Genomic DNA, 24372 nt, shown 5'->3' with positions numbered 1-24372 from the left:
AAATGCTTCTTACACCATACATACATGACTGCACTAATAGCATGCATGCACTTTATTCTATTTCTGTATATGAGAAATAGAATTTAAAAGTCTTTTTAAAAAAAAGATAACAGTATGCAATGCCATTGCTGGTTAATGTATCTGTAACAATAATACAATGAGCCTCAGCTGACAGGTACTTATAGGCACAAATCAGCAAACAGTTCTTGCCATATGAGACTGATAATGTAAATAATGAAGTCAGACAAAAGGGAAGCCCATAATAGCAGAGTAGGCAAAGGACTATAATTTTACACAGGTTGGCAGTTGTGGAAGTTGTGACTTCTAGCCAACTCCATTTCATATGCTGTAGTAGAGATGACCAGGTGGTGTCTGAAAGGCTAAACCTATTGTACAAGGTAGATTTATTTGGTCTCTGGGAAGATTAATTGGTCAACAGGTAAGTCCAAATGGAGTATTGCTATGTATGTGTGTTGGGCAGGGGAAATGATATGTAAGACTTGGAAGGTTTTTTAGATCACTGTGCAATGTTGTGTAGCCAGGTCTGCTACAAACTAATGTAGGAATGATTGTTATGAACTGTTCTATTGGAGACACTTTGAATAACTAAAAATATATATTACAATTTTAATCCTAAAGAAAAATGGAAAGGGACAGCTACACTCTTTAAAACTTGCCTTTTATAAGTCTGTCGTCTAACTGGTGTTTGTGCATTTGTCTTCCTTTTCAAAATTTCCTTTGAAGATATCTCACCTCCGGGATCTGACAGTACTTCTTTGTGACTATGAGAGCTTTAAGTCAATACAGCATATTTGCCATCTTCCTAATGTTAGCTTTGGAGAACTGTGCGAACAAAGTCAAACTCATGAGCAGCTCCTCCGCGCTATTGAACTGAGCAATCAAGTTGTGACCAATGTACTGAATCACAGAAGAATCTCACAAGAGCTTCAGAGTGTACTGATTGGGGATGCCACAAACATCCAGACACAAATGAAGTGGTGAGGCTCTCCCTCTGAGTTAGACTGCTTTAGCATTCTGTTTATGAAATGATGAAATGTCTTCTTGCCTTCTTTTTGTATTCCCAATTTTGTTGGTTGTTCTGTCTTTCCAATTAGGTTTCAAGAAAATGTACCAGAAGTTGCTTTCTTTCAAGAGATGCCTCAGTATATGACTACTTTGAATTCCATGCTGAACATCACGGAGAATTTAACGGATTCTAGGAAGCAAGGTAGTTTTCTGTATTTGCTTTACAACTTTGGTAAACTTAATCACTGGTATCATAATTTCTTCTGGAAATCCCAAGATTTGTTTACCTGCCAGGAAGAAGTGGGATTAATGAAATAACCGTGTCCTTGGGATCCTTTATCTAGGGTAATTCTAGAGCCTGTTCTAGACCATGCTTTTGTTTTCTGTACTGCCCAAAAAGTCCTATGTGCTGAAAGTCTCAGTCTTTGTATTTGAGCAACTTTTGCTGTCACTAGACATGTCAGCTTCAGCCCACAAATCAGACTGTAAAACCTAGGAAGACTGACTGTATTCTGCAAGCTGGTGGTTGTTGTTGGGTTTTTTTTTTTTAATCAGCAGTGATGAACCAAACTTACATACTTTACTTTCAAGTCCCCTCTGTGTGCTTGAGATCGCTGTATGTCTGGAGAAAGCTGTTACATCAATTGTTCTTTGATTGTTCTTTACAGAAAAGTTAAGAGATGTGTTTAAAAATGTGGACCTGCTCAAAGAGGATCTCAGAAACACAACAGGAATGTCCACAGCCAGTATTGATGCTCTTCTGGAAGTATCTCTCCCGGAAAACAGCAGTCAGGTAAGTTTGCTGTCATTCTTGTTGCTTTCTACCTCTCAGACCATTAAAACCAGAATGCAGTTAGTGAATGCAGCATGTGTGACAGCACAGAGAGAGGTAAACGAACCCACATGGATAGACAGCATAGCATGTTATGGATCAAAATAGCCATCAGAAATGCAGTAAGAGCAGTCACTGACGTCAGTTCAGCCATTGGAGACCAAGAGCCATATGGTCTCTTTGGCTGTCACCAGTAGCTGGTAAGCAGCCATGCACTGCCTGGTGAGTGATTGCTCCAATCCATAGCAAAGGCATAGCTCACTGTAACAGACTAATGAGGACTGAGTGAGGTCCTTGGTGGCGTCCTCAGTGCTGTTTTTCCAGTCCAGATGGAAATCATGCTTCTAACCACAATTAGTGAGAGCACTTGGGGTTCAAAAATAGCCTCCCATAATGAGACATGAGCTTGCCTTCCTCAGCCTCCTACGCAAACAGAGCTCCAGATGCTTCTCCCCTTCCCAACCATCTTGTCTGGACCAAGCCCCAAAGAGCATGCTCTTTGCCAAACTTTACATGCATCAGTCAGTGGGAAATTGAAGCCACAAAAGCTTTTACTGCTGTGCAACCTGGGCAGTAAAACACAGTCCTTAGGATTTGTCCCTTGGAGCGGGAGTAATGGGTAGGCTTTTTCTGGTTCTCAGGTCATTGAAATATGGCACTATGGAAAGAACAACAGCAAGCCAAGATTAATCTATGCATACTGGAGCGAGCAGTCAACCCCCTAACAAATCTTTTCTTCCTTTGTGCAAACACAGCTCATTTCTCAGATCCTCCAGCTGGAGTCTTGTCGCGTCCGTCCTGCTGACCCACAGCTGCTAACAGTAGTGGAGGAGTTCTGCAATCTCTCTCTTTCAGAGAGGACTCGTGAGACGTACTTCCTAGGGGTCACGCTGTTAAGACACTTAGACATTTATAATTTCTTATACAAGGTTAGTGCTGGATTTGTAGAGTGCTTTTTGTAGTCTTTGCTGCATGTAGTGGCTGAAAGGTCATAAAATATCATTGCAGTGGCCAGAAGCTATGCTGATTTACACAAGCCAAAGATCAGGCTTTGCTCATGCAATATTTTTTATTGCATATCCATGCTGTGACAGGGTGGATATAAATGAGGATCCCAGCCGGTGTAGACCAGCAAACTTCATTTAAAGGCACGGGACCTACTTTAAATGCCTTTCTATCTGCTGTATCATTTGTATGCTGTCACAATCTCTTGAACGTTCCCACTGAGTTCGCGCTACCCAAAAATAAGACACTGGACTAAATTTTTTTATTCCTTGAAAAGAGAAGCCCTGGAATAAGTCCTGTAAAATGTATTTTCCCAATTTAGTCGGCACTGCCAAGTTATTAGTTGATTCAAATACCCTGTGCACACAACTATATAAACAACATGTAAAAATACCATCCACAGAGAAGTGCATATTGGATACATGTTAAAAAATGCTACAAAAGTGATCCTGGGGAAAAGAATTTATTAAATGAGAATGCCAGTGGATCTGGCTCAAGTCAGAAGTCACTCATAGTGTTTGACATTTATGTTGTGCAAAATGCTACCTCTTAGAGACTCTGTTTATATCCCAGCCGCTATCTCATACACATTTCCCAACTGTAGGTGTTTGGAAATGTGCATTGTTCAGAATATGTGATATTCAGGGGAGTGGTTTGCAAAAGCACTTGGGGATTTAGGAATACAAATCCCATTCATTTCCCATGGGACATTTGCTCCCTAAGCCTCCCAACAGTTTTGAAAATCCCACAATCTTTGTTTTGGAATTAATACAATATGGGCGTGTACATGCATGTACACACAGATTCCTGCTAATGATAATTGATTTCCTTCCTGCCTCTTGTAGATGTTTTTCCCAAAGGAACTTCAGAAATCCGTGGACAACATGTTAGGCCTTCTGACAAAAATGAAATATTTCAGACACGAGGTTGAATCTGGCGTTGATCCATTGCTACAAGCTATTCATTCACTGAAAAAGCTACGGCAGTCTAGAAATGTGCCACTGACTAAGGTATGCGTAGTCTGCATGTGCTTTGGAGACAAAACACCGCTGAAACAGCTTCCACAGGAATTTCTTACCCTAGAAGCCAGAGGTGCATTAAATCATGGATTACTGAGTCTCTTTTAAAGCAGCAGTGTCCTAAGAAGAATCTCTGTCAAACGTATATGTTGCCTTCCTGGGAGGGCTTTGATTTGGAGCAGTGGGTCCATCATGTACTCGTGACAGGGGGACACTAGGAACATGTGCTGTAGGAGGGACACTAGGAAGAAAAATGCAGGGGGTAAACAACTGTCTTGAAGGAGGGTAGAATTCCAACAAAATACGCCAGTATACTGGAAGGGGTCAGCTTGTGAAAGCAACTGGAGAACTGCCCACTAAAGGCTAACCAAAACCACATAAGTCAACAGCAAAGATCTGATTTAGCTTTAGTGCACATTAGAACACACCCAAAGCCTCAAGACTGCCCAAAACATTCAGTACGAACCCAGTCCTGCTCCAACAGCTGCAATAAAGTCAGGTTGCACTAACTTCATCCAGCACTGGATCTAATCCCTCTCTGATCCATAGTCAATGACAGCATAGATCACAGGAATCGTTTCTAGTAATCACTTTACCTGCACATTGCAGAACCATGTGCAGCCATGGACTAGATGGAGATAGGAGATGTGCACATCTGTGTGGCAAATTATGTCTTGTAACCCAGGGTTTGTATGTATCACCAGGCACACATTATGGGCAACTCCTATACACGCATTATAGGCAATTCCCACACTGATCTTATACCTGGAAATGAATTTCCCACCTCAGTCATAACAGAGGTTAGCCATAAAAGCATGATCTCCATGGGAAGCCCCTGTTTTTGTAGAGCAAACTTCTCATAAGAAAGCAGTGTAAAAATGTTCAATCCTTGCCTTCCAATTATGTTATTTCTTTTTTTCTCTCGGAATGGGATGCTTTTAGCATGCAGGATTTATTTGCATTTGTCTTTTCTGCAGGCGTTATTTAAACCAAACAACTTCAGGATAACACGTGGCACATTTAAGTCTGTGTCAAAAGTCCTCTGCAACCAGGAGATCACACCCCTGTTTTTTGAGTCCTTGCTTCCAGATTTTGGAGACCCTGTAAGCAACAGTTCTTCTGTGGAGGATGTCTATGTCCAAAAAATGATGAGGAAATATGGGATTCCTCATGACTCCAGTAAGTCTGGCTTTTCCTTAAGGGAAAAACATTTCAGAGCCAAACTCTAGTGTTTCCAGATAGATCCAGTGCTGAGCTGTTCCCTCATATGTCTCTGGAGGGCTGAAGTGCTCATGATTTATGCTAGCTGAAGATCTGCACTGCCCTAATTAATAATGGTTTATTCCTATAAATGTTAAAAGGAAAACAGCCTATGTAGCAGAGCAGTGCTTGATACTGCACTCTTTCCCATTTGTTGATGACCTGGCCTTAGGGCTTTGACAGGTCGCTGCTTTTTCTTGATGTGTAGTTTTTCCAACTGTACTGACATTATTAGCTCCTCTGAGTTTACAAAACTCCATTTAACCTTCAAGCAGAGGATCTTGGCTCAAACAATGTTGTCTTGAGTTCAGCAACAGGAGATCTTGGGGGTGGATTGGTTTTGTCAAGACACGTTATATCAGTCAGTGAAGAGGGCCCTGAAGTCATTCACTGGACACAGCAACAAACTGGGGAGATGGGAAAAAAATACACTGGTAGCTTTCTCATATCTGGTCTATTTGTGCTCTGTGCGATTTGTTTCTTTTTCTCTCCTTTCAGCACCATTTTGCTTATCCTTTTACCTGGACCTGGTCAAGACCCCAACTGGAGCTTTAATTTGGTCTTTTTTAAAACCAATGGTGCTTGGGAAGATCCTTTATACACCAGATACCATAGAAACTCAAGCAATCATGGGAAAGGTATGGGTCTGTTAACAGTACATCAGGATACACCCACTCAAAAGGATTGTAATTTATCTAGCAGGGATTGTTTCTTTGAGAAGCTGAAGTCTGTTTTCTGACTGTTTGGACTATTAGTCAAATTATCTTCTCCTAGTTGTGTTGCTGGTCGTATGAGTCATCTTTTGACTTTGAATGAATCTTACCTCCAAAAAATTGCTGTTGGTCTAATATTTACCATACCATTTTTTAAGGTCTTCAGTTTGTGAAGTTCCACCCCCATATTTTCAGCCAGTAACAGAGATGTCTCCCAGGACAAATGCTGTAACCAGTACTTGTTCACAAGCAGACCAGTGGCAGAAGGAAAGTTGATGTCCAAGACATGCTCCAAGTGTCACATATGAGGCCATATTTTTAAGTTTGCATTCAAATTCAGTGTGTTAAGGGGAATTTTGCCAAACAGTGATAGGGTGCTAAGTAAAATCCTAAGGAAACCACATTTAGTCTTAGCTGTTTTATTGATTTATTTATTGCTTAAGAGCTGTAAGGTAATGAATAAATTAATCCTTTTATGTTGTGGGCTTTTGTGTAGTCTAATGCAACGCTGGAGCAGATGGCTGATCTAGCCCTGAAGTCCCAGGAGTGGTTGGACAAGTCCCCTGTCATCATGAATTCACTGGCGAAGTTAAACCAGACGGTACCGATGATCAAGGTATGAGATCCTACCTCCCCTGTCTCTCTTGGGGGAGGGAATTGGGAGGATGGATTTCTTCACTGAAATAAACTGGGGTTCCAAGGACCTCAGGAACATCTTAGGTCAGCTGGGGAGACCCTTCTCAGGCATTTGTCCTGGACTTCATAGTTTCTGTGCTTGCCTGCCTGTTCTCAAAACAGAAATACTCCTGATGCACCTTTCCATGGAAATCTTCTTTCTGAAATGATCTGTTTGTAATATGCTCCCTGACACTGGTCATGCTGAGGCCTGCTGGAGGGCTAAGATGAGCAGGGAATGCTCTTCAGTTTGTAAATTAACTTTCTGCTTGATGGAGTGATCCAGCCAGCCAAGACCAGGCAAGAAATGACTTTTTCAGAAAATGAAACAGTATCTATAATGAGCATGTACCTCTGGGTACACACATAAGAGCTAGAAGATATCTTTGTACCTCAGTGAATGTAAATAAAATTTTGTTTTCCCCTCCTAAGGAGCCTGGCCTTGCTTGGATACAGAAAGCAGTAGGCTGTAATGCTTCACATACTTGCTTCCCGTTCTTCGTAGTAAAAATTGTCTCCTTTTCTTACAAACTATGAAAACAAGATCTCTGGAACCCAAAAGCATTAGAAGTTAATTTCAGTAGCTGGAATTCATTGTACGTTCCACAGCACTGAGAGAAAATCTGGAGTGGAATATGCAAAAGTGAAATGAAATATTCTCTGCTGACTGCCCTCATTGGTAGAATAATGAACTATTCAGCCAAACAAAAATCTGTCTGCTGGTCTCCAAGCTAAATTTTGGTTGCCTACCCATTGTGCTCTGGCTGTGTTCACAGGAATTAAAACAGCCACAAATGAAATATACTGCACTTTTAGCATAACAAAGATTATCCATGATTTTTCTGTGGGACTCTACTGCCTGGCGGGGACTCAATAGGCATCCTCTCTTGAATCCCAGAAACACTTGGACTTACAGGGCTCTGTATGCCATTTTCATTGCTAACATTTCCCCATCCTGATAGAGGGAAATATGGCAGGTCAGGAAAGGAGTGGGAGGGGGTTGTACAAATGCTCAGTGAAGGCAGCTGGTCTGTTATATTTTAGAAATACACTGAATAAGCTGAGAGGGCGTCTGGTCAAAGTGATGCTTTGTCTTTTTGCTTGTTGATAGAACACCCTGCAGAATCCCTTTGTGCAGGTTTTTATCAAGCTGATGGTGGATTTGGATGCAGCTGAACTGCTGAGTCAAATAAATGAACTGGGTAAGTTGTTCCACCACATGTGTTGCCCTCCTATTTGTACTTCAAGTCTGGGAGCTCCAGAGTCATCAAACTGTAGCCATGCTCTGGTATTGCTCTCCTCTGGTTAATATCAGATGCTTTAGTGCAAGGCAATCTCAGCTACGATTCAAAAATCTTGTGTCTATGGGAAGGCAAAGGGCTTGTATGAAGAGATGTTTCTCATGAGTGTTGAGGGGATAGTATGATGGGAATCTCTGCAGCTGAGAGTGGCCACTGGAGGACACTGTTTAGCCATAATTATCACTTCAGATGAGCTACCTGGGACTCTGCTGGGAAATGCTTTGGAGAGCTCACTTGTATCACATTAGGGTCCAACTTAGAAGTTTTCCAGAGCAGAAAAGCAAGGGATCAGATAAGGGTACCCAGGCTGATGAAGCCAAAGGCATCATTACAGGAGATGCTTTGCTGGAATTTGCTGTCCTTTGATGCTCTTACATGGTCTTTCAAGGTGAGAATTGTTGATCTGCACTGTGGGAATCATCAGCTAACAGCAGTGGTGGATGCATTCCCTGCTAGTGCACAGCATGGTGATCACAGTCTCTTCCTAGCTGGTCTTATTGTCCCTACCTACTTCTTCAATGAGTGGCCATACATGTCAACATAAATCTGGGTTATGCCAGCAAAACCCAGCACAAACCAAGAGTGGCTGTAGTCTGTCACAGTCAGAAGGATATTCACATACTGTTCATGATGACCCCTGTGTTATTTCATGAGTAGCATCTCTTGTCTTAACTCCCCATAAAATCATCGTGCCTGCAGCAGCTGTTCCATATTAGTTACACTGCATTATGCAGTCACCTTTTAAAACAGCCAGGAAACAGCAGCATCTTTATTAAACTGCATTATCAGTTTTAGTACACACATCAGCACAACAGACATAATGTTTCCTTGATGTGCTTGTATAAAGCACGTTCTCCCCTGAGACAGAGCAACTCAACAGACGAGTTGATTACATCAAAAACCATAAGATGTAGAACGAATGGTGAGCATCATATGTGAGTCTAAAACCTCCGCAGGTTAGTAGCAACTTCTGATTTGGGATGACTGTCACATCCCATTGCTGGCATCCTCCCAAAGGCAAACTCATGAGCATATTACAAATGATTAACATAAAAATTGGGTCAACAACATGCCATCATTGCGCTGCTAAGTGCAGAAATGTATTTTACACTTCATGTTTAGTACGATGGGGTTTTTTCTTCCTTCCTGGTGTCTTTGTTAGTGTAAAGAGCAGAATGATGTGATGGGTTTTTTGCTATGTCTAGTGATGCTACTGCTTTTGTTTGTGTGTTTGTTTTATTTTTTTCAGATGATATTCGGCTGGAATTACAGAACAACGCTGACATTGTTGATCAGCTGAATACGTTAGCTACCCTTGCTGTAAATGTGTCCTCCTGTGTCTCATTTAATCGCATTCAAGCAGTCAGAAACTTAGAGGAAATGGAAATGGTGGCTAAAGAGCTCTTTCTGAAGAATGAGCTTTTCGCAAGTATGTGACAGTCTTGAGTCCCCCCTGTAAATTAAAGTTAGCCTGGTACAAAGGGGGAGTCCGGCGTAAGAAGTTTGGCTTTCCACCAGCAACTGTGGTCACAGCTCCCACCACACAGCAATTGATTTTGAGCCAGTGTGTGTGGGACATGCGTGCTGCAATCTCGTTATGGCAGTGTTTTACACTCTCCTTTTTATAACTCCTCTTCTCTTACACCTCCACTGTCTGTGTAGAAGCCTTTGGTCAACCACTGTTTCCTCTTGGTTAATTCTCAGTTTGAGTGAAATTTCACTGCCCTTAGGAGATCTTCATGACAGCTGCCTTCTTTCAGGCCCCCATGGGAAAAGATGCTTTAATTGAGAAAGATATGAGACAGTTCCATTTGTTATTAGAAGGTCATAAAGCTCTTAAGACATTCCAGCCAAAGACTGCAATATTATATTGGGTCTTCTCAGTCACACTTTTCACATTCGTGGGATTGGATTGCAGCTTCAGATCAGACCGCAGAGAAGGGCAGGGGGTGTACAGAACAGGAACTAATATTAATTTGAATGATACAAACATATCTTAATTTTTAAAGAATGCCCAATATCTCCTCAGTTAGGGTTTACTTATAAGTCTTGTGACCTGTTTGGTTCTGTACCTCATAACTGAGGGGTAGATAGAAACCTTTCCTTTTCCTGGAACTTCAGACCCTGATAATATCTGTCTGTTCCATAAAAGCAGTTTTTGTCCATGTTTGTCCTCCATCCCATCATATGGTTTGTATATGGAATAATCAGGAAAAATATTCTGGAGAGAAATACTTCTGTGGCACTGCCTCTACTCAAACAGACACTTTAAGGGAAAAAAGGCCCTGTCTGTCAAACTGTATCTACCGCATGCCATTTCCTAACAGGAACTTGCTAAGCTTTTAGACATCTCAGCTTTGCAGGCATTTGTGTGGGCACAGAAATATGTGTATAGGTCACGAACAATTTTCAATACCACGTTCCTGAGGTTTTTATGTTACGGCATCACTGTGTGAGCTCTCTTTATAAAGTACCTTTGGGCGTATTCATGAGAGGTGTGTGCTGAGTGACATAACTAACAGATATGTGACAGTCCCTGTTAAAGCAAGATTTTTCCAAATACAAGCTGGTTATTTTGAGAGCCTTTGGTTTTTGAATGCTCATCAGGAGAAGATTTAAAGGCTCTGGGGGTGTATTTTGAACCCAAAATCATTGGTCACATTTGAAAGTATGAATAGCTGCAGTGATGTATAGTTGCCACTTCCAGACCCTCGATAAACAGCCTACCCATCTGAGCATTATTTGTGCAGCACAGAAGTTAAATGATGGATTGTAATGTCGAAAAGTCTTATAAAAATGAGGACTTCCTACATATCTGTGTGTACTGCCTGCATGCTATTGACTGAAGGAAATCCTTTTCCCTTTCTTTTCCAAGGTATCATTTTCAAGCTGCCTTCAAGCAATAGCAGCCCCGGACACTCAGTTCATGGGGACTTGGCCCTCCCTCCTGTGCTCAACTACACCATCCGAATGAGCAGCAGGATCACGCAAACCACCAACAGAATAAGGGAGCGCATCTGGACAGTGGGCCCGCACAATTCCACCTCGCAGAGCCAGATTTACAGCCGGGCATTTATTTATCTCCAGGATAGCATTGAAAGAGCTATTATTGAGTTACAGACTGGCAAGAATCCAGAGGAAATAGCTGTTCAAGTCCAGGCCATGCCTTACCCCTGCTACAATAAGGATATGTAAGTTTGTGTGGCTTTTGTCTTCATGCTTTGTTGAAGGTCATCTTGTCTCACTGGGGAGTTCACCAGCTGCACTGGACTCCTTCGTGCCATGTTCACATGGCATAGAAATAATTTCATTTTGTGTGTAGTTTTTGGTTTTGTTTTGTTTTGTTTTTTAAGGGGCTGAACAAAAGAGGGAATTTTGGACTCTAGTATAAATGGTCTATGTTTAGTTTGCCTAATCTTTTGTTTTCAGTGCTTTGTATGTACCTGAATTGTCATGGTAACTATAGATTTTACAGCAGGTAAAATTCACTGTCCCTGTTTTACTACACATGGTGGAACTGAGACTAGGGTTGGCAGGGCTTGGGTTAAATATGTGTTGGCCTGTTCTGCAGGTGTTTACATGCATAAAATGCAACAGAACTTAGAAGATGTATTTATTGGGCAAAAAAAGGGTCCTAGGCTTATGGTCCTAGTTCCTATGGATTGCTATCCAGCTGTGGTATTTGTTACTCATTCCAGTGATTCTAGCTAATGTTCAGTGTATAGTGAGAAGTTCCCAATATAGGTGCCTCTCAGATGCTTTAAGAACCGTAAGAGGGAAGATGAAATTGTACCATTCATCTCTGCACTAATGAGGGAGGACAGAGAAGCTTTTGTTGCGCTGAGTTGCCAGGGTTAACAGCCTGTTATACAGAGCAGTGCAGTGTGAACTCTGTGTGGACCAGAATAAGTTTTGAATGGTGAAGCAGATCAAAAAGTTTTGGATCATCTTCCTTTCCACGCATCTTGAGCCAGATCTGCAGCTAGTACAAACTGCATCTCTGCCAAATGCAGCAGAGAGAAGCAAATCTCTCACAGCTGAGGACCTCTCCCTCTGGCAAGACAATTTTGGTCTGCGTTGGTAAGCTGGCAACACGCTACTTCCTCAGAAGTAGCTGCTGACCGCAGCCAGTGGCCAAACTATGTGAAAAACACACAGGGAAGGGATTTCATGTCCATCAGAAAGCACTGAAGGATGTTTGGCAAATAGTATTGGTAGGCTGAATGGTCACTCCACCCTGACATGAGGGTCTCCCTTGGATCAAAAGTACAGACTAGACCTAGGAGCTCTTTTTATTGGAAAGCCTACGTGTCTACTGCATGAGCTAAAAGATTATGTGGGAGCTATAGCTATAGGAGCTAGAGCAGACCCATTAACCTCCTGTGTCAGCCTGTCACTTAAGAGAGCTGGGGACCTATAATCTCTTCGCAAGGTAACAGCATGCAAAGTGCCTACAAGTATGCAGGTACTAAGAATTCAAACGAAGTGTCAACTTCTTGCAGCAAATATGTGGATTATTGCTGAGGGATAGTTTTGTACAATGATTAAGTGGCTGCTGGAGGCATTTATTACAGAGCTATCTGCTCCTTTTCTTGTTCTTGGGCTGCTGAGAAAAACGCTTGCCTTCAGGTTTCCCGCCCCACCCCAGATTCAGAAGGACATGAGTTTGCTCAATTATTAAAATACCTAAAGGCTTTGGATTTGCATCTAGTAGAATTCATCATAAAACGATTGTTTTTGATTGTTATCACATAGTTACCATCCTGCAGAGAAAAGGGAATATCCAGGACATAGAAGGTGTTGGGAAATGCTGAATTTTTAATAGCCTAAAGATCACGCACAAGGTGGTAGCCAAAAAAGCTCCAAACAACAAAGAACTAGTAGAGCTACTGAAATGCCTTTTCATTGTTCTTTATAAATATGGCTTCATTTGCATGGAAGAATTTCCTGAAAGCACTGGTTTATGGGAAATTTTCAGCTTTACTGGTAAAACACTTTAAAAACAAATGTAAACATAGTAATTTCTTCTTATTATTGTACCTTAAACTTTTTCCAGGAATAACAGTACTTTTTTTTAAATTTAAAGCCAGGTTTAGAAATGAGGGAGGAAAGCATAAGCCCTGTAGATACAATGAAGTGAATCTCCATCACAAAAGGAGAATTTACTGTTGGCTATTGTTGGCTTTTTTCTGCACACATTTGGCACAGGAATAAGTTTTTAACTAAAATGAGGAGCCAGGAATTGTGAAGCCCATGTTGTAGACCTGGATCCTCAATACCTGTCCCATGGGGTGGGTGGTAGGACAGACACTCTGAGGGCAAGCACTTATGTCCAAACCCTGGCACCAGGAAATGCAGCCTGATAACAAAATTTGGCCATTAGATATATATTAACAGATTTGGGAATTACGGCTGGCTGCTGATATGTGTCAAAATGGGATGCAGCCCACCAGAAAGCCAGGACATGCCACTGCCCATGGTGGTTCCTGCTCCTGCCAGCAGTGCTGCTGAGCAAAATTTCCAGAATGCCTCTGGAAATCCCTCTGTAATTTAAAAAAAATAAAAACAATTTTGAACAGTCAGGAGTTTCATGAATAGAAAATCCGATGCAATGGCAAAATAGCCTTTTTAAATAATTATTAATTATACTCCATGTTTTGAAATATAAGCATGTCTTTTCCTGTACCAAAGTATTATTCTGAAAAATATGTTCCTTATAAAGCCTTAATCCCCAGAACACTTCATATTCAGCTAAAGCCTGCATTTGCCTTTTACAGGTTCTTAACCAGCGTGACCTACTCTCTTCCATTTGCTCTGATGGCTGCCTGGGTGCTGTTTATAGCTGATTTTGTTAAAACACTTGTTCAAGAGAAAGATCTGAGGCTTTATGAGGTACGGTAAAACTTTCTGGGGCATGCAAAATTATAAACAGATTTTCCTTATTAGTGGGTAGTATGTCTCATGCAATATTAAATGGAGCAAAACAAGCATTAAGGATATAATATTCCAAATACCTATTGTTTGACCTGCAGCATTTGAATTCTGACATTGTAACCAAGCTCAAGCCATAGAAATGCAGGGCATTTGCCCTTCAAGTGGTGAGAATATTGCTTTGCAGTTCTGAACACTGGAAACATGGAGGCCTCACAAAATTACAAGTTTTCTGAAGATTTAAAGCTTTCTAAAAATTGAGTTTGAGACATACCTATTGGGGACATAGCCATGAAAAATGACTTATTTACTATCACTGAAGTTATACTTAATATTTCAGAAGGTGCTACATATTACATCAGCTCCTCTGAACGAAGTTGTTCTTTCAGGTTGCCTACTAGAAAAGAAATTACATTGAGACATAGTGAATTTATTAAATTAACTCAGGTTTTCAGTGCAAACAATCAACAAAGATGAGCAGCAAAGAACTTCTGTAAAACTAAGCTTCAGCAAGCATCAAAAGCTCAAGCAGATTTGTTTTTAATCTGGTACCATGGAAACACATACTGATTCTCCAAAAACATTTCCAAGAAAGGGCACTCTGTGAACTGTGATGAGGTTGAAAATGAGTGAACCCCAGTGGCTAGCTGACAGCCCCTCACGCTAGTTTAGGGAACTCAGTTTCCCTGTCTCTAAGAACCAGGGTGTCAGTAATCCTTTTAGACATGTAACAGTCTACAACAAGACACCAGCACCTGTAGTTTCTTTTGGATTTAATAATACAAATTTACAGTTTTATACAAGTCTTGTGGACTGGATCATCAGCTAATATAAATTAATATCACTTCCTTATAACCATGGTAATTTAGCTATTAATTGTTGTCTTGGGGATGTGCGACAAATGGGTTGGTTTGAAAGATACTTAAGAACTTTTACACTCAAGCCACTGGATCAATTAGCATTACTTCAAAAAATAACCAAAATGCTTTAGAAAAGATACAAATCTAAGGCCAGAAGTTGCTTTGGAACTTGTGGGCTGCAATGCTTCATACTTGCAGATCCTGTCTGTGCTGTTTCTTTCACAATAGACTGCTTTGCAAACTGAAGGCATTCCAGAAATGAGTGTTTCATTTCTCCCTGGTTAACAATATGCAGTATGCCAAAGTATGAAAGAGCATGTTTTGGTTGTATGTCCTGTCCAGAAGCTGGAAAAAAAAATGGTTCAATATCAGCAGAAAGTTCTCTTAATAAACAGTTGTCATTTGTGGTTCTTTTTTTCACCTTTCTCTCTGTAGTACATGAAAATGATGGGAGTTAATGCCAGCAGCCATTTCATCGCCTGGTTCATAGAGTGCGCTATCTTCCTTCTAATAACTGTCACCTTCCTCATTATTGTTCTAAAAGTGGGTGACATCCTTCCCAAAACAAACACAGCTCTCCTGTTCCTGTATCTTATGGACTACAGCCTGTCCATCATAGCCATGAGCTACTTCATCAGTGTTTTCTTCAATAACACCAACATAGCAGCCTTGGTGGGCAGTCTCGTGTACATCCTCACCTTCTTCCCCTTCATCGTGTTGCTTGTCATCGAGAATCATTTGAGCTTCTCTGTGAAGAGCCTACTGGTAAGTTCTGCTTTTCAGTAACAGGGACCATGTGCACGGAAGCCTTCAATAAACTTCAGCTCTCATTATGGCTTGTATCACAAATATATGTGACTTTCTAAATTCCATCAGTGGGTGTTGACAGACACGACAGCATGGCAGGAGAGTTGGCCATGGCCTGTTTGAGGGACACCTGGAATTAGTTGCGTCCCATGACTGAAATCAATACTTGTGGAATTTTAGTGAGGTCCCACCTGCCAGCTGGATCAGAGTAGTTTGAGTAGTTTGAGATACATACTTTGCCCTTTCAAATTGCAAAGCAAAATGGGTTACTTTCAACCACCGTGAAAAATGAGGCTGCCTCAGTAAGGAGTTTAGGTAGCAGGGCTGTGAAGGAGGGCTGACTCTGCTCATTGCTGGCTCTGCTCCTCCTTTAGTTTCAGGTATCTCAAATTCCTAGCCATGGAAACAGATGTAGAGCCTTGTTTCTTACCCAGAGCAGAAATAAATACGTACTAGGTTTCAGTAGCCAGACTTATTTTCTTTGAGTCACTAAATTCAGGAAAGGACATCTATTAATGCAAGTGGTAAAATTATTAACCACATGGCAGGTAATTCTCAAGCACTGCTGTATTTCAAAAGCCTAAAATAAAGCCCTGTATGAGGGAGGAAGTTGGGTCCTGGGTATGGAAGCCAAGGCTCTAAGGAGACATTACAGCCTATCACCAGAAGCACTGCCCATCATAAGCCTAGTCCAGTGCTCTTTGTGGCTGTTGGGGAAAAAAAATCCATTCATTTTTCTGGCTACTGGACCTAGTCAATGAGGTATCTAATTGGTTGACTGACTTCATTTCTCTTTGAGACTAATTAATAAATTCTTTGTTTTCCATTTTGTTTATTCCGCAGAGTCTGTTGTCTCCAACTGCGTTCAGTTACGCAAGCCAATACATTGCTCGATATGAGGCACAGGGCATAGGTATGTTTATTGTAGACAAAACTAGGCTTTGAGCTCCCATGGTTGTGACATTTCATCAACTAATATGGATTCTGTTTGTATTTCTAAATTCTTTTCTGCAGGTCTGCAGTGGGACAACATGTATAAGTCCCCAATGATTGGAGACAACACTTCCTTTGGCTGGATGTGCTGGCTGATTCTGATAGACTCTGTCATTTACTTCATCCTGGGATGGTATATAAGGAATGTTTTCCCAGGTAAGGACACAAAGCATTGAGGCTGGTGCTGTAGCATCTCTTTCGGAAAACAGTAAATACAACAGTGGCTGATTCCATGGTTCAGGCAGTAAGACAGTCCACATGCACAGGATACCCCTGTTTCTAGATCAAAGGAAGCATGACACTGTGGATGTCTGAGAGTATTAATGACACTGAGACAGCGCAGAGCAAGGGAGAATTAGGGTTCCTCTGCTTACCACATGGGTGGGTGGGTCTCCTGAAGAAGTTGAAGCCAAGGACGTGGGAGGATGTGTTTGCAGCCTGCTCAGTGAAAATGAGAACAGAGCATGTTAGCCTGCATTTGTTAGAGTGGTTTTGTGTTGCGTTACTTATATAATTTGATTTCAAAAAGTAATTCCTGCCTTGGGCAAGAGCCAGTACATTTGTCTTTTGCTTTTCTTCCTCACCTAATGAAGCAGTCCACTGGCATACGGAAATCTACCCAGTGGAAAATGTAAAGTACTCCTGCCCTCCAGCTATGAAGTTACTCAGAATAACAAATTAGCGAATGCTTTCTATTGTGTCAATTGGGCAAATTCTGTATGAAGCATCAGTAATACACAAACACATCAAGAGGGGAAAGATCTCTGTGGAGTTTATTTTTGCTATTTGAGTCCACCCCAATAATGATACTTCCTGCAGAAATAGATACCTGAATGACATTCCTCTTCTCCTTGCAGGTAGATATGGCATGGCTGCTCCCTGGTATTTCCCGTTGCTTCCATCTTACTGGGTTGAATACAACAGTTATCTCCCCTTTTGGAATGAGAAACGAAGAGGCTTTCTCTTCTCCAGGCTGATGTTAAGGAAAGAAGCCACCCTCAACAATAAGATATGTATGTGAATGCTAGATGGGGTAGTGATACTAACTTATGTTTTAGGTAAACGAAGTCAAATTTGTAAAGGGACACCATACTCAGAAAGCACATTTCTGTATTGATGCTTTTTTGTAGCACAAGAAAAATTGGAAGCTGTTACTTACCTGAATGGAGATTTGGCTTTTAAATTATATTTGTTCTTCCTGTTCCGTGTGGACATCCAGTACTGATATTCACATACATATTTGTGTATGTTGTAGTTGGGCAGTTGGTCAAATGCGTATATCTCACTGTACAGTGCTTGTTTGTGCAAGCAAATAGAGTTCTCCATTTGGTAAAAGTGATGTGTGCTGCTTTGTTCATCTCTTTAAATATCTAGCCTATAAAATAATGTGAGACCACAAATAAAAGTTTGCTGATTCTACATAATTGAAAATAACTCAGTAGTTTTGCTGTATGTCCTCTAATTTTCTGTACTTGCTTATTATAAATTAAGTTAGGTGTTCCAAAACATCTAAATACAAGACCTATTCATGATTATTGTCAGGAGTTATTAGAAGCTGCAGAAATAAAAAGGAGAAATCCCAGAGAGCTCTAAATGATGCAGATCCTGTGAAACGTTCTCTATATTCCCAGCTGAAAGGCACCTACTTTTGCTGTATTTTGGTTTTAAAAGCCCTGCTTATCTCTGAGCTGAAAAAAGTAGCACAAACACTTGCTGCAGTACAGTAACTGTCCTCTGACCCTTCCCTTTGGTGTCAAAGGTGCACCCTCTCCTCACCTGGAACCGGAGCCCACTGATCTGACCTTGGGAGTCTCCCTCCGTGGCATAACAAAGGTTTATGGATCCAAAGCTGCAGTGGACAACCTCAGCCTCAACTTCTATGAAGGGAATATCACTTCCCTGCTGGGACACAACGGAGCCGGGAAAACTACGACCATGTGCGTATCCTTTAAAGCTGCTTTTTTTTAATACTGTGGGGCATGATTGGGTGAACAATAGAACAAGTGGGGCTGTACAGTGTTGGGAGACTGAATAAGATAATTTATTACGCCAAATCTCTCTTGAAGTTTTATCTTGCACATGGATGACCTCAGCAGTCCCTTCATCTATTAGAATTAAAGGTTCTTTTCTGCTTAGGAGCATGCTTTTTAATCTCATAGGATACCTGTAATACACAGCATAGCAGCTGTTCTAGCATTTTGTTCCATGACACTATGGTGCCTGGGATTAGGCTGTTCTGAAAACTGTGGGTAGCCTGTGCACACACCAAAGCTGAAGTAATATTAGCAAGAAAGCTTAATAAAGGTATATTTCAGCTGTACAAACTGATGTGTTGGCTGGGTTGGAATGGCAGTGGGTTAATACATTGGCCTTTCAGTCCTTCCAACCTTGCCATTTATAAATTATTATTTGAGTTTTTAGATAACAGCATTAAAACAGACCTGTAGAACTTGATTCTCCACTGATATATATGTGCATCACTCTGAAAGCAACATTAAGCTGATAAATAGAAGCCTCAGAAGAGCCAAAACCAATAAGACAGATGTGTGCTTCATCTGAGCTTATTATCAATTCATCTCATATACTCTTTGCAAAGTGTAGGCAAAGGTGATATACAGAAAAGTGTAATGGCATCTTGAAACTCAGTGCAGGTTTCAAATCTTGAGTAAGGTCACAAGTTACTTTCCTTTTTGATGATGGATAAAAGTCCCAGGAGAGAGAGGATCTCTGGGAAGGTGAAAGGCAGTCTGAGATGCATCTTCTTCCTTTAGTCCCTGTAGGACAGCACCAAAAATTACCTATATTGTGCAAGCAGTTATTGCGAGAAGAGGGTGTTTGACTCAGTTAGGTATTGCTTGGTAAAAGGTAATTATTTGCTTGAACTAGATGAAAGTGCTGCCCACTGTGAAGTGTCTTGTCTGGAAGCCCTCCTTCTTTCTTGTTAATAATAGTGGTGAAATCAGGTTTCCATGCTCTGATGGGTTAGTAAAATGAAGATGTGGCTTTCAATCTCTGTTGTGGTTAGCAATATGAGGCTGTCTGGATACTGCAGACAAGCCTCGAAGAATGAAGAGTAGCTGCATCGTTTGAATTCCTAGTGACTAAATTGGAAGCCTAAGGAAGCCCAAGGCATGAGTATTGATGTATGGGATATACAGCGGTCTAACTTAGGGAAGGGAAGGCTGAAGAAGATAAAAGTACATGTGGAAAGTAGCCAGAGTTCAGTGTGTGAGCTTGGCACTTGTCCCACGTTCCTGCAGAGGGGTATAAGGATGTCCTTTGACGTTAATTGGCCACTGCTCTGCCAAAGCATGGTCAGACAGCAGAAGAAGCAGTGGTTAGTGGTCTCTGGCTGGAAGAAGTGTGATGGTGATGTAAGCAAACTTTAAAAGTGATGATAGGTACAGGACCATATGAAAAAATTACCTATGGCTTTCTCCTTTTTTTAACTTCCTTTTCTATTTATTTTTTCCCTTCCAGATCTATTTTGACTGGGTTGTTCCCTACCTCATCAGGTACTATCATTGTGTATGGCAAAGATATCAGGACTGACCAGGAAGTTATCAGGAAGAACATGGGGGTGTGTATGCAGCACAATGTGCTCTTTAACTACCTCACCACAAAGGAACACCTGCTGCTCTATGGGTACATCAAAGTCCCTCACTGGAGTAAACAGGACCTCTACCAAGAAGTGAAAAGGTATAAAAATAGCAGGTTTAGAGAAGGGAGAGAAGGCTGTAAAAATTTTTGTGTGGTAGGGCCATTGCTACTGCAAAGCTGAGATGAATGGTTTTGAGGAGTCTTGCAGACCCTGAGTGGAGTTCAAATAATGCCTTGGTCTGACTAGAGGAATATATTGAGTGTTGATATCTGTGGCTATAAGAAAATAACGTCTCTTCTCCAGGGGGTTTACAAACTTCTGTGGTAATTCTTTGGAGATGAATTTATAGGCCTAAGGGTATAGTCCTTGCTGCTTTACAGTCTTCCCCAGAAAGAGATTTAATCAACCAGTCAGAAAGACAATGTCGGCTTTATTGGTTCTGCGGACAAGTGAAGCAGCCAGAACATCCCAGGGAGTTTGGATCTTGGTGTTCTCAGTTGATGAGGTTGAGCCTTTAACCTTGACTTGTCAGATGGAAACTTTGAAAACATCCTAAAAAAAGAAATGTTTTAAATTAAAATCCCAGTGACTGAGCTACAGCGTGAATCATTTCCCTGCACTGTGACCATTCAGTAGAGCAATCCATACTTGAGCAGTTTTTCATTTGCAGTTATGTTTTTTTGGGCATTTTCAGATTCCCTGCTTTTAAAAGGTACCTGAAGGACAACCTCTGGGGGTTGTTTTTCCTTTGTTTTCAAGGACTTTGAAGGAGACTGGACTATACAGCCATCGTCACAAGCTAGCTGGCTCCCTGTCTGGGGGGATGAAGAGGAAGTTATCTATAGCTATTGCTCTCCTGGGTGGATCAAGGGTGGTAATACTAGATGAACCAACCACAGGAGTGGATCCATGCTCTCGGAGAAGTATTTGGGAAATTATCTCCAAGAACAAAAAAGGTACCCTGATAAGACAAGATGCTGCCCAGTGGCAGAGGTGATTCATGTCACTTTTGAAAATATGGTATCAGTGGCTTTGAACTATGGGTTTGGAGACCACTGAGAACAAATTGTGGGAGACTGGGATTTTGCAGACCCTCTGGATGCATCCTGGTGGTTTTTTGTAAATTCATGGTGTCACTTGAAAAGTAAATTTACTGTAATACACAATTTACAATACAGTAACTTTCAGCTTTTCTCTAATGCTGCCTTTCATCCAATATCACTAACAGTTCCAAAAAAGTACAGTAGATTTTCACCTGATACTCTGTCCCCTCATTCAGCATAGCTTTCACCTGTCTCGTGTAATCGCATGTGTTTATTCTGTGGTGGGTGACGTCAGCTTTGTGTTTTCCAGGCAGAACCATCATTCTCTCAACACATCACTTGGATGAAGCAGAAGTTCTGAGTGACCGAATTGCCTTCCTAGAGCATGGAGGGCTCAAATGTTGTGGTTCGCCTTTCTACCTTAAGGAAACATTTGGTGATGGATACCACCTTACACTCACAAAAAAGAAGGTTTATGTCCGAGTTGGTCCTAAATTTTCAGTATCTTGGGCGGGAAACTGAGTCAGTGATATGACAGGAAGGAAGGAGGCATGTCATAGTGTCCCACAGAAATGAAGCATGCTGCAGAAGGTTCATCTCAGTCTTAGATGTCTGCAGTGGAATGGTTGTTCCAGTATAATTTCACTTGCATGGAATTTCTTTATGCATCCACTTTATGACACTGTACCTGGGTTACAGTGCACTCTACTCTCTGGCTTGCTTTGCCTGTCTCATGCTGGAATTCACACACTTCTTTTATAAATAAGCCTCCTTCAGAAAGACCACCTATGTGGAGAGTTCCCCAAAACACAGGAGTCTTAGCTTCAGCCCCTCTACACAAAGCTTTGCAGCATTAATAGACAAGGCAGGGGTCTGAATGCAGGTTTTTTTATCGTCCCTTCCCCACTGGGCCTTAGCTCCCTTTTGTGTCCCATGAGCACGGTCACTGCAGCAGGCACTGCTGGGGGCAGAGATTCTCCTCTCTTTGCGAGCCTGCATGGAGCTGAGCTAGAGCTCTTCACAGCTTTGTCTCTGAGGGGGCCATCAAGGTTTGTTGAGGGATGCAGGCACTTATGGCTATATTGGCAGGAGCTGAGTGACAGACCCAAGGATGGTAGTGGTACAAAAGAACTATTGAGGATCTGGATGTGAGCACACTGCTTCTCAGTGAGAGATGCTAACAGAACATGTGGCCCCCACTTCCCTTGAAGCAGAAGGCTCTCCAGTGGGGCCTCCAGACCAGCCTCTGTGGCCCTTGCAAAAGAGGAATATCAGTGCTCTGCTTCATTGAAAAAGAACAGGGTCTCCTTGAGGGTTAAAGGTAAGGCCAGGTGCAGAGGGTGAATTCTGGAGTTCAGAGGAAGAAAGCAGAAGGGAATAGTCGATAGGATCTGGCCTGAGGCAAAATGTTCTACTTGCAAGAAGGGGGGAACGCTGCTCTTGACAGCATTTATTACAGTGCTGTTGGTAGCCCCAGCACACAGAATAACGTGCAGATACTATAAGAGGTCAGCCCCTCTTCCAAATTGCTGGCAGTATAGATGGAGAAAATTAAAGAAAACCCATGTGCAAACCCTGTTTTCCATGGGAAAAGAGTGTATTTGTGCTGGCAGCTGAGTTCATGTGTCAGCTCTCCTGTGGTTAGGCTTTTTCTCTGTTGTACTACAAACCCTCTAGCTAGTGCAAAGTGCTTGATTCAGACTGTTCCCAGTATCTCTGTAGACAGAGAAACCCAATGAGGTCCTGGATGGACCAAGATGGGCACATTCCTGTCCTCTTCAAGGGCCAGAAACCCTCTTTCATCTCCTTTTGATATTTAAACTGAAATGTTGCATCCCTGGACTGAGATCACCTACTGATTGTTCTATGGGACAGGATTTGGGCTAAATCCTGTGGTAGGAAGTTTGACCTCACAGCTCTTGGTGACCACAGTACTTTCCTTCTTTTGCAGAACATGATAGAGGAGTGTGACACCACAGCAGTGACCTCCTTGATCCAGTCCTACCTCCCAGAGGCTTATCTCAAGGAGGATATTGGTGGAGAACTCGTATACGTGCTTCCCCCCTTCAGGTCCACAGTCTCAGGGGCCTACCAGGCGCTTCTCAGAGCCCTCGATACCAGCTTAAGTGATCTCCACCTTGGTTGCTACGGGATTTCAAACACAACCGTGGAAGAGGTATAAGCTCAGGATCTACGCGATTTAATGAAATGTTATGGAGATTAACTTCACAGCACTCTGTGGCTCTGTGTTCTGGGCTAGATGGTGGCACGTTTTCAATGTGAGAGTTGCAGGCAGGGGAAGAAGTGGTTTGGTTGTTTGTTGTGTTGCACTTATAAACATGTGAGCGTGTAGGTGTTTTCATAAATCTATACATATACTAATGCACAAAGTGTACCACTGCCTTACTTTGCCAACAGCTTTTTGGCATTTTACCCAGAAAATGAGATGCTGGAGTTAGACTAAGGAGAGAGGGCAATGATGTGTTTCTCTGAACTATTCTCCTGGTCTCCACAAATCTGGGTTTGTCTACAGATGCAGTCAGCAGGGAGGGAGTTAGCAAACCATCTAAGTAATAAACTTCAGCATGGATTCTGTATTGTACAAATGAGTCACCTAGTGCATCTCGGAGTAACGCAGGCACCTTTCTGCCCATGGGAAATCTCTGGTCAAATAAACACAAACATTCAGTTGCATCAGAAACAAAAAGTAACTTTAAATGATGAGCAGTGATAATCCTTGTCTTGCAGAAGAGAAAGAGGGAGATTGTTACCCTTCTGCTCAGAAATTCTTACTTGTTTTTAAGGTGTTTTCCTACAGCAGCAAGAATAAGTTATACAGCATGTTCCATGTGCAGCTTGGGTGCCACGAGTGTGCGTGCTCCCAATGTGGAGTCAGCCAGGATTGTCAGAGACTAGAGGGGAAAATATCCCCGGGAAACGGCTCTCCTTGTTTCTTCACTGGTGGCATGCAGGAAGAGCCACCTGTGTGCTGCTCACTCTACGGGTGTGGAGGGAGTAGAGTTACGTAGGGCCTGAGCTGAAATGCAGCTTCATTTACATCTACTCAGTAGTCACATAGCACGTGGTATTTAGGACAAGGTAAGTCCAGGGGGCAGCTGCAAAGGTTTAAGTTTCCACTCCTGCAGCAGGAGAGACAGGAGGTGACAAGGAGCTGGACAACGACGGTTTTATAGTGTAAAAAAGTGAATTTCTCTGACAGAGCACAAAGGGAACAGAAAAAGGATTGTAGTTCACAATTGCTGCACCAACTACAGTTACAAAGTAGGAGAGTGGGTCCTGATTATT

The 24372-nt window shown here is 41.9% G+C and overlaps 1 protein-coding gene across 1 annotated transcript in view; it reads left to right on the top strand.

Annotated features, from left to right (window-relative positions):
• The window catches only part of ABCA12 (ATP binding cassette subfamily A member 12), an 88371-nt gene that overhangs the window by 36987 nt on the left and 27012 nt on the right, over positions 1–24372 (top strand). The window contains exons 13-33 of the mRNA XM_064452112.1: positions 745–998; positions 1116–1228; positions 1695–1819; positions 2614–2787; positions 3709–3873; positions 4860–5061; positions 5641–5780; positions 6352–6471; positions 7642–7732; positions 9081–9260; positions 10707–11022; positions 13609–13723; positions 15058–15387; positions 16273–16342; positions 16444–16578; positions 17280–17435; positions 18182–18359; positions 19903–20121; positions 20783–20979; positions 21377–21537; positions 23018–23242. Coding sequence (XP_064308182.1) covers positions 745–998; positions 1116–1228; positions 1695–1819; positions 2614–2787; positions 3709–3873; positions 4860–5061; positions 5641–5780; positions 6352–6471; positions 7642–7732; positions 9081–9260; positions 10707–11022; positions 13609–13723; positions 15058–15387; positions 16273–16342; positions 16444–16578; positions 17280–17435; positions 18182–18359; positions 19903–20121; positions 20783–20979; positions 21377–21537; positions 23018–23242 — 3666 coding nt within the window. The remainder of the gene's footprint in view (positions 1–744; positions 999–1115; positions 1229–1694; positions 1820–2613; positions 2788–3708; positions 3874–4859; positions 5062–5640; positions 5781–6351; positions 6472–7641; positions 7733–9080; positions 9261–10706; positions 11023–13608; positions 13724–15057; positions 15388–16272; positions 16343–16443; positions 16579–17279; positions 17436–18181; positions 18360–19902; positions 20122–20782; positions 20980–21376; positions 21538–23017; positions 23243–24372) is intronic.

This window comes from Phalacrocorax carbo, chromosome 5 (genome assembly GCF_963921805.1).
Source record: "Phalacrocorax carbo chromosome 5, bPhaCar2.1, whole genome shotgun sequence".
Lineage (NCBI taxonomy): Eukaryota > Metazoa > Chordata > Aves > Suliformes > Phalacrocoracidae > Phalacrocorax > Phalacrocorax carbo.
This window is presented reverse-complemented; position numbering and strand designations above follow the sequence as displayed.